The 14,256-nt window shown below is 47.5% G+C and overlaps 1 protein-coding gene across 1 annotated transcript in view; it reads left to right on the top strand.

The window, feature by feature from the left end:
* dcc (DCC netrin 1 receptor) overlaps positions 1-10,482 on the top strand; it is a 166,135-nt gene extending 155,653 nt beyond the window's left edge. Inside the window, exons 24-27 of the mRNA XM_081613898.1 lie at positions 3,280-3,342; positions 8,797-8,953; positions 9,895-10,118; positions 10,183-10,482. Of these exons, the coding sequence (XP_081470024.1) occupies positions 3,280-3,342; positions 8,797-8,953; positions 9,895-10,118; positions 10,183-10,358 (620 nt within the window). The 3' untranslated portion in view covers positions 10,359-10,482. The remainder of the gene's footprint in view (positions 1-3,279; positions 3,343-8,796; positions 8,954-9,894; positions 10,119-10,182) is intronic.
* The last annotated feature ends 3,774 nt before the right edge of the window (positions 10,483-14,256 follow it).

The following is a 14,256-nucleotide window of genomic DNA, read 5'->3' as shown; positions in this document are numbered from 1 at the left end:
AACTCAGATGTAATTAAGGTTCCCTTCGCCGAGCTCATTCATCAACAAACACACAGCTCGGCGCTAATGAGCGTCTCGTCTGACATGAAGGCCGGGAATAAAAACGTCGTTTTCTAAACTGTAATGAGTTTCGGTATCGGTGCGAAGCAGAATCTGCGTCTGCTGCTGGCTGGACTGAAACCAGAGGCAGAGCGTCGTCATCGGCAGAGCTGGTTGTTTTACCAACGTTTAGCGCTTCGCCGCCCGGTTCGATGCTGAATCCGAAGGGAGAGCGGCTCGGCCGCTGCCCGGGCGAAATCAGCCAGATCAGGCTACCGATGTACGATATATCGGAATCAGACGATGTCTTTAACGTATCGGTATCGGACATGAACAGACGAAGTGAAACGGCAAAGGATTATGGGAATTTTAACAGCAGGCAGAGAAGCGGATGTTAGCACCGTGGAGCTAAAAAAGGTAGAAAAATGTATATAAAAACAATAAATATCGGCCATATTAGTAGTATTAATATTGGTTATCGATATCGGCCCAGATTACCAATCGGTTCATCCTGAAGTTACTGCGTGAGACGAAGTTTACAAACACTTTGAGGTGAAATACTGGGTTTAGTTTCTGTTCAGCTGCCATCATTTCTAAATCCAGCACGTTTTAAACCACCTGAAGGCTAAACCTTCCTGTTACTTACTGAAAGTGTTGCTCTCTCTCTCTCTATCTCGCAGCCTGAACCACAGAAAAGACGTTTTCTCTTCCAGTTTCCTCTGACTTTATTTGAAATACTTTACTGAAACCAAAAGTAAAGATTTGCTCCGGAAACTCAAAAGATTTCAGAACAATTTTTTTGTTTATTGTTAAAAAATTTTTACAATCATGTTAAATTTACTTGCAGAAAAATCCTAATTCCTACAGTAAAATATTAATAAAATAATAAACCACACATATGTAAATCAGGACCATATTAAATCTGTTTAGGTTTTTAAACCTATATTCTGATTTTTTTCAGATTTTATTTCTTTGAATTCCACAAATTACAATATAAAATGTTTATTTCACTCAAAACGTCTCTTTATTCATGATGAGTTAAAGAGTTCAGAAGAAAACATCCCAGATTTAACAGAAACAACTTAATAATTTAGTGGGTTTTTCTTTAGATGAGCCTTAAAACAGGTGGAACATGTGATTTTTAATAGAAATGTGTTTATTAATGCAGACAAAACCTTCAGACATTTCATCAGTTTTACATGGCAGGAGAATGTTTTGATTGTTAAATATTTATTTGATCCTTTCATCTCTCAGCAACACTTTGACCTGCCTGAGGCGTTTCCTGGTTCAGCTCAAAGGTTCTGGTTCCAGTTCTGGTTCTGGTTCTGGTTCTGGTTCCGGTTCTGGTTCCGGTTCTGGTTCTGGCCCATTTCAGCCTCATTTAAACAAAACGCTTCAACATCTGAGAGCTTTCTGAGCTGAAAGTGAAACCGGTGTAGGAATGATTTTAAAGAGCGCCGCCACTTTAAGTAACTGCAGGGAGCAGCGGCGCGAACGCTCATGTGAAAGTGGCTCATGTGAAAGTGGCTCATGTGAAAGTCGCACATGTGAAAGTCGCACATGTGAAAGTCGCCCATGTGAAAGTCGCTCATGTGAAAGTAACCCATGTGAAAGTCGCACATGTGAAAGTCGCACATGTGAAAGTAACCCATGTGAAAGTCGCACATGTGAAAGTCGCACATGTGAAAGTCGCACATGTGAAAGTCGCACATGTGAAAGTCGCACATGTGAAAGTCGCACATGTGAAAGTCGCACATGTGAAAGTCGCTCATGTGAAAGTCGCACATGTGAAAGTCGCACATGTGAAAGTGGCTCATGTGAAAGTGGCACATGTGAAAGTCGCACATGTGAAAGTCGCACATGTGATTGTCACCCATGTGAAAGTCGCCCATGTGAAAGTGGCACATGTGAAAGTCGCACATGTGAAAGTCGCACATGTGAAAGTGGCCCATGTGAAAATCACACATGTGAAAGTCGCACATGTGATTGTCACCCATGTGAAAGTGGCCCATGTGAAAGTCGCACATGTGAAAGTCGCCCATGTGAAAGTCGCACATGTGAAAGTGGCCCATGTGAAAGTCGCACATGTGAAAGTCGCACATGTGAAAGTCGCCCATGTGAAAGTCGCACATGTGAAAGTCGCACATGTGATTGTCACCCATGTGAAAGTCGCACATGTGAAAGTCGCCCATGTGAAAGTCGCCCATGTGAAAGTCGCACATGTGAAAGTCGCTCATGTGAAAGTCGCACATGTGAAAGTCGCACATGTGAAAGTCGCACATGTGAAAGTCGCACATGTGAAAGTCGCCCATGTGAAAGTCGCACATGTGATTGTCACCCATGTGAAAGTTGCACATGTGAAAGTGGCTCATGTGAAAGTCGCACATGTGAAAGTCGCACATGTGAAAGTCGCCTATGTGAAAATCGCACATGTGAAAGTCGCACATGTGAAAGTAACCCATGTGAAAGTCGCTCATGTGAAAGTCGCTCATGTGAAAGTCGCTCATGTGAAAGTCGCACATGTGAAAGTAACCCATGTGAAAGTCGCACATGTGAAAGTGGCCCATGTGAAAGTCGCCCATGTGAAAGTGACCCATGTGAAAGTCGCACATGTGAAAATCGCACATGTTTAAGTCGCACATGTGAAAGTCGCACATGTGATTGTCACCCATGTGAAAGTCGCTCATCTGAAAGTCGCACATGTGAAAGTGGCTCATGTGAAAGTCGCCCATGTGAAAGTGGCTCATGTGAAATTCGCTCATGTGAAAATCGCCTGTGTGAGTCGCACATGTGACAGTTGCACATGTGACAGTGGCTCATGTGAACGTAGCCCATGTGAAAGTCAACCATGTGAAAGTGACTCATGTGAAAGTGGCTCATGTGAAAGTGGCTCATGTGAAAGTCAACCATGTGAAAGTGACTCATGTGAAAGTGGCTCATGTGAAAGATGTGAAAGTGGCTCATGTGAAAGTGGCCCATTTGAAAATCGCACATGTGAACGTCGCTCATATGAAAGTGGCTCATGTGAAAGTCGCACATGTGAAAGTTGCCCATGTGAAAGTCAGAACATCCAGAATCACCAACAGCGGTTCTGAAAAGTCCACATGGTGTCCAGAAGGACCAGCGGGTCAGGAAAGAACCAATCACTCAGGGTCTGCTGGTTCCTTTGGCTCCCTGGTTCTGTTAGTTCTGTTGGTGCTGCTGGTTCTGTTTTGCTGACCTTTGACCTTTGCCCTGCAGGTCGGGGAGAACACGCCTTCTGGCCGTCCGACACCAACCTGATCGACAGGAGCAGCATCAACGGTACCAGAACCACATCTCTGCTTTTCGGCTGTCAGAACCCGTTTGACTGCCAATTCATGCTCATGCTCTTATTTTGAAGTCTGCTTACAGACCGGGTCCATTCACAGACCATTTAAAAACTTGTTCAGGGTGAAATAACATGTCAGCATTGTTGAATTTAGCGCTTAGGGATTAGCTTGTGCTAAATATTGTTTTGAATAGCGCTTTAGCATTAGCTTCTACTAAATACCGTGTTGGTTTAGCGCTTTAGCATTAGCTTCTACTAAATACCGTGTTGGTTTAGCGCTTTAGCATTAGTTTCTACTAAATACAGTGTTGGTTTAGCGCTTTAGCTTCTACAAAATACCGTGTTGGTTTGTCGCTTTAGCATTAGCTTCTACTAAATACCGTGTTGGTTTAGTGCTTTAGCATTAGTTTCTACTAAATACAGTGTTGGTTTAGCGCTTTAGCTTCTACAAAATACCGTGTTGGTTTAGCGCTTTAGCATTAGCTTCTACTAAATACCGTGTTGGTTTAGCGCTTTAGCATTAGCTTCTACTAAATACCGTGTTGGTTTAGCGCTTTAGCATTAGCTTCTACTAAATACTGTGTTGGTTTAGCACTTTAGCATTAGCTTCTACTAAATACCGTGTTGGTTTAGCGCTTTAGCATTAGCTTCTACTAAATACCGTGTTGGTTTAGCGCTTAACATTAGCTCCTACTAAATACCGTGTTTGTTTAGCGCTTTAGCATTAGCTTCCATTAAATACCGTCTGAGTTTAGCCCTTTAGCATTAGCTTCTGCTAAATACCGTGTTGGATTAGCACTTTAGCATTAGCTTCTGCTAAATACCGTGATGGATTAGCCCTTTAGCATTAGCTTCTGCTAAATACCGTGTTGGTTTAGCACTTTAGCATTAGCTTCTGCTAAATACCGTGTTGGTTTAGCACTTTAGCATTAGCTTCTACTAAATACCGTGTTGGTTTAGCGCTTTAGCATTAGCTTCTACTAAATACCGTGTTGGTTTAGCGCTTTAGCATTAGCTTCTACTAAATACCGTGTTGGTTTAGCACTTTAGCATTAGCTTCTACTAAATACCGTGTTGGTTTAGCACTTTAGCATTAGCTTCTACTAAATACCGTGTTGGTTTAGCACTTTAGCATTAGCTCCTACTAAATACCGTGTTGGTTTAGCGCTTTAGCATTAGCTTCTACTAAATACCGTGTTGGTTTAGTACTTTAGCATTAGCTCCTACTAAATACCGTGTTGGTTTAGCACTTTAGCATTAGCTTCTACTAAATACTGTGTTGGTTTAGCACTTTAGCATTAGCTCCTGCTAAACACCATGTTGATTTAGTTGTTTAGCGCTAGCGGATCTTTGACTTTATCGTCTCCAAGGATAAACTCTTTTCCACAACCAAAGCCGATCATAAATAATGTTTATAGCTTTTGCTTCAGGGTTCATATTATCTAACTTTTCAGTCGGCGGTGCTCAGCACTGCTGCTGAGATAAGAATCCCCGTTAATTCAGCCATTATTGACTAGCTTAAAGCTAATACCGGCTGTAAACTCCTGACCCCGGCTGCAGCTCTCAAAGCCCCGGCCTGCTGCTGTAAATCACCGGTTTCATCGCAGCCGTTTTCCTTTTATTGCTCCATGGAAAGAAATTGTTGGGTTGGTTTTCCTCCCGGGGTCAGAGGTCAGAGTCAATATCTGGGGCTGATGCTGCCGTTGTCTGGACGGCAGCTGAACAGTGAGGAGCGTAAACTCTTTGCAGACGTCGTTCCTGAAGCCGGAGGTCGCCATAAATCCCTCCACTTCTGACCTCTGACCTCATGGCGGGTCGGATCCTCGATCGTCAGCTCAGCGGCGTTTTAATCTTTATCGCTGCTTCGTCGTTCGCGTCGCAGAGCCTCGTCCCGCCCGTAAAAGATGAGCTGTGTGCGGACGGGTCACCTCCGACTCTGGGCCAAAAGGTCACTTCCTGCAGACCTGCTGCTGATTGGACGGCGGCGCGCGGCGGTTTGGGAGGCGCCAGGCTGCAGCAGCGATTCTTCTGCTGCCTCTTAATCTTCCCTTTCGTCTCCCAAGGGAGGCCGGCGCTCGTCGTTGTCGAGATGTATACCTCTGCTGATAGCGCCAAGCAATTAAAGCTAAAAATATCTGCGACTTATGCAGGAGGGAAAACGGCACTTCAGCAGCTGTAATGGAGGCATTAACATCTTTAGCCTTTGTAATTTCCTAAATCTTCCCCTCAAGTAGCTTATGAGAGCAGCCGCTCGCTTTCTCTGCTCTTTCCTGCGCATTGTAAATGTAGCGGAATAAAAATACACCATCCTCTGGTCAACAGCATCTCAGAAGTGAAAAGCAACAGAATCATTTTTTTTTTAAGTTTTGTTTCTTTCAGCTCTTTTTTTTTAGCAGGTTGTTTGAAACGAGGCACGGCGGTGGCAGCATGATGTCACCTTGACGTTCAGATGGACTGAGCAGCTAGCATGTCTGCAGACCCCACACATTCTGGACACTGTTCCGTCTTTTACCTTCAGGGCGATTTGCTAGAATTAGCAGAATTAGCTTCCCGTATCAATTCCTTCCCACATTTGGACAAATTCAAACGTGTCTTCGGGTAATTCAACAACCGCTCAGCTGATTATTAATTATCAGAAAACTTTCCTCTCTCTCCTCCGACTCAAATCATTTCCATCTGAATAAACTTCTCCAAACTGCGGCTGCCGCCGGTTTTTACGGCTTTCAAATAAAACCCAATTATGTGAGTTTTGCTATGAAACTTTAGCTTTAGTAGATTTAGCGTTAGCTACTTTAGCTTCAGGAGCTTTAGCACCAATAGCTTCAGCAGCTTTAGCATTAACAGTGTTAGGGTTAGTAGTGTTAGCTTTGGCAGCTTTAGCATAAGCAGCTTTAGCTTTAGCATTAGTAGATTTAGCATCTGCAACTTTAGCTTTAGGTGCTTTAGCACCAGTTAATAGTGTTAACGTTAACTGTGTTAGCTTTAGCTTTAGTAGATTTAGCGTTAGCTACTTTAGCTTCAGGAGCTTTAGCACCAATAGCTTCAGCAGCTTTAGCATTAACAGTGTTAGGGTTAGTAGTGTTAGCTTTAGCAGCTTTAGAATTACCAGCTCTAGCTTTAGCATTAGTAGATTTAGCGTTAGCTACTTTAGCTTCAGGAGCTTCAACATCTTTAGCGTTCAGTTTTAGGGTTAACAGTGTTAGCTTTAGCAGGTTTAGCATTAGCAGCTTTAGCTTTAGCACCAGTAGCTTTAGCAGATTTAGCATTAACAGTGTTAGTGTTAACAGTGTTAGCATTAGCAGTATTAGCAGCTCTAACTTTAGCAGCTTTAGCATTAGCAGCTCTAACTTTAACATTAGCAGCTTTACTGTTAGCAGCTCTAGCTTCAGCAGATTTAGCAGGTTTAGCGTTAGCAGCCCTAGCTTTAGCATTAGCAGCTCCAGCTTTAGCGTTAGCAGCTTTACCATAAGCACCTCTAACTTTAACATTAGCAGCTTTAATGTTAGCAGCTCCAGCTTTAGCATTAGCATAAGCAGCTCTAACTTTAACATTAGCAGCTTTAATGTTAGCAGCTCCAGCTTGAGTGTTAGCAGCATAAGCATTAGCTGCTTTAGCATTAGCATCTCTAGCTTTAGCATTAGCAGCTCTAGCTTTAGCAGCTTTAGCATTAGCAGCTCTAGCTTTAGCAGCTTTAGCATTAGCAGCTCTAACTTTAACATTAGCAGCCTTAGTGTTAGCAGCTCTAGCTTCAGCAGATTTAGCAGGTTTAGCATTAGCAGCCCTAGTTTGAGCATTAGAAGCTTTAGCATAAGCAGCTCTAACTTTATCATTAGCAGCTTTAATGTTAGCAGCTCCTGCTTTAGCGTTAGCAGCATTAGCGTTAGCATTTTTAGCATTAGCAGCTCTAACTTTAGCAGTGTTAATGTTAGCAGCTCCAGCTTTAGTGTTTTTTAGTGTTAGCGTTAGCAGCCCTAGCTTTAGCATTAGCAGCTCTAGCTTTAACATTAGCAGCTTTAATGTTAGCAGCTCCAGCTTTAGCGTTAGCAGCTCTAGCTTTAGCATTAGCATCTTTAGCATAAGCAGCTTTACCTTTAATGTTAGCAGCTCCAGCTTTAGCATTAGCAGCATTAGCGTTAGCAGCTTTAATGTTAGCAGCTCCAGCTTTAGCATTAGCAGCTTTAATGTTAGCAGTTCTAGCTTTAGCGTTAGCAGCATTAGCAGCTTTAATGTTAGCAGCTCCAGCTTTAGCATTAGCAGCTTTAATGTTAGCAGTTCTAGCTTTAGCGTTAGCAGCATTAGTAGCTTTAATGTTAGCAGCTCCAGCTTTAGCATTAGCAGCTTTAATGTTAGCAGCTCCAGCTTTAGCGTTAGCAGCTTTAATGTTAGCAGCTCCAGCTTTAGCGTTAGCAGCTTTAATGTTAGCAGCTCTAGCCTTTAGCATAGCGCTGTGCTCAGATGAACGTGAACTGAAGAGGCTCGGCCTGCTCTGCTTGTCCCATCAATCAGCAGGTGATGCAGCAGGTGAGGTGCATTAACTTAACAAGGTGTTAAATGTTTTCATTCAGCGGTGGGATAATTATGACAGGAGGTCATTAATCAAGACTTTTCCTCGTCTTCGCCCGGGAGAGTAATTAGTCTGTCATCCTGCCCGTCCAGACCGAGTCTCCTCAACTTCTCCGCCCGCCGCCGACGACAACAGAGGAGCTTTAACGATCTGCGGCTTCGCTCCCTCAGAGCGGCGGCGGCGGCGGCTCGGCTCTCGCTGCAGAACCAGATCAATGCAGAATGTGGAAAACGGGGCAGGCAGAGGGAGAGGCGGCTTTATTAGATGGAAGTTTAAAGGGAAGCAGCGTGGAGTCGTGGTCTGCAGCTGGACGCTTTGATGGATTGAGCTTTTCATTGGGAGAGACGGGCGAACGAACGGAGGAGGAGAGCTGGGGGGGGCCTCTCTCTCCATCACCACAGCATTTCTCTTCATTTCATCCTTTCATCCGGCTTCTCTCCACCTTCTCCGGGGTTTTTTTTTCCCTCCTTTCTTCTCCTTCGGTCTCTTTTCCTCCGAGGTCAGCTGGACGTTTCCCTCCATGCGGACGGACGACCTGAACTTTTAGCTCATCCCAGCTGCCAGACATCCAACATGGCCGCTCGTGATGCTGCGATGCTCGCTGAATTGCCGCTTTCTGCCTTTTTTTTTGTTCGCTGCGTAACCATGGCGACCGCCCATGGCGGAGCCTCGTGATCCCCTACTCCAGCATCTCTCCAGTCGTCGGCGAGCAGTAGGAGAAAGTAGCAGCGGCGGCAGCAAAACGTTTATAGACATTTTTTAGTGGAGCGAGGTTTTTAATTTCATCTGTTTTCATTTCCGTCCTGTTGAGTCTTAAGCTCATCACTCTGAAGTTTAACATCCTGGCTCCGCCCCCTTCTCCCCCTCCTCCCGATGTTTGCAGAGTCTCCCATTGGTCAGATGCGGCCGCCGCACGGCAGCGTCACGCCTCAGAAGAGCAGCTACCTGCTGGTCATCATCCTGGTCTCCGTGGGCGCCATCAGCGTGGTCGTCGTCACGGCGCTCGTCTGCGTCCACCGCTCGTCCTCCCAGCAGAGGAAGTGAGGCGCCGCTCCTCGCCGAGTAGAAACGTAGACATTGTGTAATAGATGCTGCCGGAGCCGGGAGTCTCTCTCTGTGCGTTTCGGCTGTTTTTAGTTCCAGATCTCGTGGTGAGTAGAAGCAGCTGAGTGCTGGTTCTGGTCCTGATGCAGGAACCAGAAGGGCCCTGGGAGGGCCTGGCAGGTTGCCATGGCAACGGCAGCGGACGTTTGACAGAAGGCCGACTTTATGACCGTCTTTACGTGGCTCTGTAGGTTCAGGTCAGGGGTCAGAGGTCATCCTGGTCTCTGATTTCACCCATAACAACTGGAGCTGGGTGTTGACTCTAGATCTACAGCTCAAGAACTCTAGATCTATATCTATGGCTCTATAGATCTATAACTCTAGATCTATGAGAATATAGATTTACATAGATAGATATATAGATAGAACTGTAGAGATGGAGCTGTAGATCTAGAGCTATAGATATAGATCTCTAGCTATGTATCTATAGATCTACAGCTCTATCTACTGCTCTATAGATGTACAGCTCCAGCTCTCTACATCTCTATATTTAAAGCTCTATATCTCTAGCTCTATAGATCTATAACTCTAGTTCTACAGCTCTATATCTAGATCTACAGCTCTAGATTTCTATATTTAAAGCTCTATATAGAGATCTACAGCTCTAGGTGGTTCCTGTCCAGTTAGTAGCTCCAGAACCTGGCCCAGTACATGTTGGACACGGCGGCTCCTGGTTCTGATCCCTCATCTGGTTCTTGTAGTTCTGGTTCTTTATGTCAGGCTGGACCTGGTTCTGGACCAGAGTCCGGCCCAGATGTCCAGCTGCTGCAGTAACATGCCACGGTCAACGCAGAGGTCCAACAGAACCGGAGGCAGCAGTGCAGGTTCTGTTTGGTCCGTCGACTCGCTCACCGACTCTGACCCGTTGACCCGGCAGGAAACGGGCCAGCCACGGCGCCGGGAAGCGTAAGGGCAGCCAGAAGGAGCTGCGGCCGCCGGACCTGTGGATCCACCACGAGGAGATGGAGATGAAGAACCTGGAGAAGGCGCCGAGCGTCGACCCGTCCGGACGCGACTCGCCGCTGCAGGCCTGCCAGGACCGCCCCCAGGTGGCCCACAGCCAATCAGAGAGCCAGATGGGCAGCAAGAGCAGCCACTCAGGTACCAGCGGCGTCCCGGCAGAACCTCGGGGCTCAGCTCAGAGCTAACGCGGCGTTTCCTCCAGGAGCCGACGGCGACGAGGCGTCCAGCGGCATCTCCACTCTGGACCGGTCCGTCACGGCCAGGAGGGGAACCAGGGGCAAGATGATGATCCCCATGGACCTGCAGCCCAGCGGCACGCGTAGGTCACACTGGGGGGGCGGGGTGTGTGTGTGTGTGAGAGAACTGGACTCCTTCTGATATCAGAACCGAACTGAACCAGAACCTCCGGCAGCGGCGCTCCGGCTCGCTCCTCCTGGGTCATGGTTCTGATGAGTTATTCCATATGACTGGAATACGAAGGAGCCAGGAGTGAATGTTCTGCTCCTCCAAATGAGGAGATGATGGAGGCCTGGTGAGGGGAACAGTCCAGTCTAGAGGAGGCCTGGTGGGGGGAACAGTCCAGTCTAGAGGAGGCCTGGTGGGGGAACAGTCCAGTCTAGAGGAGGCCTGGTGGGGGGAACAGTCCAGTCTAGAGGAGGCCTGGTGGGGGGAACAGTCCAGTCTAGAGGAGGCCTGGTGGGGGGAATAGTCCAGTCTAGAGGAGGTCTGGTGGGGGGAACAGTCCAGTCTAGAGGAGGTCTGGTGGGGGAACAGTCCAGTCTAGAGGAGGTCTGGTGGGGGGAACAGTCCAGTCTAGAGGAGGTCTGGTGGGGGGAACAGTCCAGTCTAGAGGAGGTCTGGTGGGGGGAACAGTCCAGTCTAGAGGAGGCCTGGTGGGGGGAACAGTCCAGTCCTGAGGAGGCCTGGTGGGGGAATAGTCCATTCCTGAGGAGGCCTGGTGGGGGGAACAGTCCAGTCTAGAGGAGGTCTGGTCGGGGGAACAGTCCAGTCTAGAGGAGGTCTGGTGGGGGGAACAGTCCAGTCCCGAGGAGGCCTGGTGGGGGAATAGTCCATTCCTGAGGAGGCCTGGTGGGGGGAACAGTCCAGTCCCGAGGAGGCCTGGTGGGGGAATAGTCCAGTCCTGAGGAGGCCTGGTGGGGGAATAGTCCATTCCTGAGGAGGCCTGGTGGGGGGAACAGTCCAGTCTAGAGGAGGTCTGGTCGGGGGAACAGTCCAGTCTAGAGGAGGCCTGGTGGGGGGAACAATCCAGTCTAGAGGAGGCCTGGTGGGGGAACAGTCCAGTCCCGAGGAGGCCTGGTGGGGGAATAGTCCATTCCTGAGGAGGTCTGGTGGGGGGAACAGTCCAGTCTAGAGGAGGTCTGGTGGGGGGAACAGTCCAGTCCCGAGGAGGCCTGGTGGGGGAACAGTCCAGTCCTGAGGAGGCCTGGTGGGGGGAGCCGTCCAGTCCTGAGGAGGCCTGGTGGAGGGAACAGTCCAGATCCAAAAACTCCCAAATATTATTAATCTGGATCGACTTTTGATGCACTTTATATAAAACTGACTGACAGCAAAATATGGAAGCTTATTTAGGTCAAAAATTCCTTAAAAGAACAAGTTCATGGAAAAATGTCTCGCTATGATCACAGTCAGATTACAGCAGCACATCGCTGCCAGCAGGGATTATAATCCAGTAATCTGCCAGAGGAACTAGTTCAGATTTAATGGAAAAGTACTGATTATTTAGTTTTGTATTATGTTTTATAAAATATTTGTCCAGCTGCTGCAGCAGCTGCAGCATCATGGAGTCGGCTCTGCTGCGTCAGAGATTCAGACGGACACGAGTTCTGCTAAAGCGCTACACCAACACAGTTTTTAGCGGGAGCTAATGCTATAACAGCATGTAGCATGCTAAGCTAAAGTTAGCGCCACGATTAGCAGTAGTTTGTCCTCCACTGCAGCTTAGTTTGTTGTTCAGGACATAAAATAACATTTAAAAATGCATTTTTTTAGAAAACATGAAGCATTTAGGTCCATAAAGTTCTGATTCAGTCGGGTCTCTGGACTGAGAGGAGGCTGGAGGAGAACCCAGAGAACCAGCAGGTCGAGGTATGGACTAGGACGTTCTGACTGCAAGGCAGCCTGAGCTCCCCGCCGTTCAGCTGGTTTATAATAAATAGGATAAATAAATGAAACGTGAGGCTAGTGAAGCCTTTCATCCGACACCAGGCTCCTGTTTCATCGCCACGGTAACGTCTCTGCTGCTCCTGCCTGTGAAGCTGCTTTCATTCCCACCGAGCCGAAGATGTTGAACATCTTCAGAGTGAAGCAGGTCTGGTTCAGCAGCAGCAGGATCCGTTCTGCCTGCGTGCTGCGGTTCTGGTTCTGGTTCTGGATCTGGATCTGGTTCTGGTTCTGGATCTGGATCTGGTTCTGGTTCTGGTTCTGGATCTGGATCTCAGGACGCCGCCGGGCTTTTATTGTTTCTCTCTCTTCTCATCTTCCACCTTGTTGTGGTTGTTGTTGTTTACAGCCGCCGTGTCAAACAGGAACACACACACACACACAGGAACACACACACACACACACACACAGGAACACACACAGGAACACACACACAGGAACACACACACAGGAACACACACACACACACAGGAACACACACAGGAACACTCACACACACACAGGAACACACACACACACAGGAACACACACACAGGAACACACACACACACACAGGAACACACACACACACAGGAACACACACAGGAAGACACACACACACACAGGAACACACACACAGGAACACACACACACAGGAACACACACACAGGAAGACACACACACACAGGTACACACACAGGAAGACACACACAGGAACACACACACATGAAGACACACACAGGAACACACACACACAGGAACACACACACACACAGGAACACACACACACACACAGGAACACACACACAGGAACACACACACAGGAACACACACAGGAACACACACACACACAGGAACACACACACAGGAACACACACACATGAAGACACACACAGGAACACACACACACAGGAACACACACACACACACAGGTACACACACAGGAACACACACACAGGAACACACACACAGGAAGACACACAGGAACACACACACACACAGGAACACACACACAGGAACACACACACACACACAGGAACACACACACACAGAAACACACACACACACAGGAACACACACACACAGGAACACACACACACACACAGGAACACACACACAGGAACACACACACACGAACACACACACACACGAACACACACACACACACACAGGAACACACACACATGAAGACACACACAGGAACACACACACACAGGAACACACACACAGGAACACACACACACACAGGAACACACACACAGGAACACACACACAGGAACACACACACACACAGGAACACACACACAGGAACACACACACACACAGGAACACACACACAGGAACACACACACAGGAAGACACACAGGAACACACACACACACACACAGGAACACACACACAGGAACACAGGAACACACACACAGGAACACACACACAGGAACACACACACAGGAACACACACACACACAGGAACACACACACACACACACACACACAGGAACACACACACAGGAACACACACACACACACAGGAACACACACAGGAACACACACACACACAGGAACACACACACACACAGGAACACACACACAGGAACACACACACATGAAGACACACACAGGAACACACACAGGAACACACACACAGGAACACACACACACAGGAACACACACACAGGAACACACACACAGGAACACACACACAGGAACACACACACACACAGGAACACACACACAGGAACACACACACAGGAACACACACAGGAACACACACAGGAACACACACACAGGAACACACACACACACAGGAACACACACACAGGAACACACACACACAGAAACACACACAGAAACACACACACACACAGGAACACACACACACACACACAAACACACACAGGAACACACACACACACACAGGAACACACACAGGAACACACACACACACGCACACACACAGGAACACACACACACAGGAACACACACAGGAACACACACACACACAGGAACACACACACACATGCACACACACAGGAACACACACACACAGGAACACACACACGAACACACACAGGAACACACACACATGCACACACACAGTAAAAATAAAAATTTT

This window comes from Poecilia reticulata, chromosome 12 (assembly GCF_904066995.2).
Source record: "Poecilia reticulata chromosome 12, P_reticulata-male-v2, whole genome shotgun sequence".
Lineage (NCBI taxonomy): Eukaryota > Metazoa > Chordata > Actinopteri > Cyprinodontiformes > Poeciliidae > Poecilia > Poecilia reticulata.
This window is presented reverse-complemented; position numbering and strand designations above follow the sequence as displayed.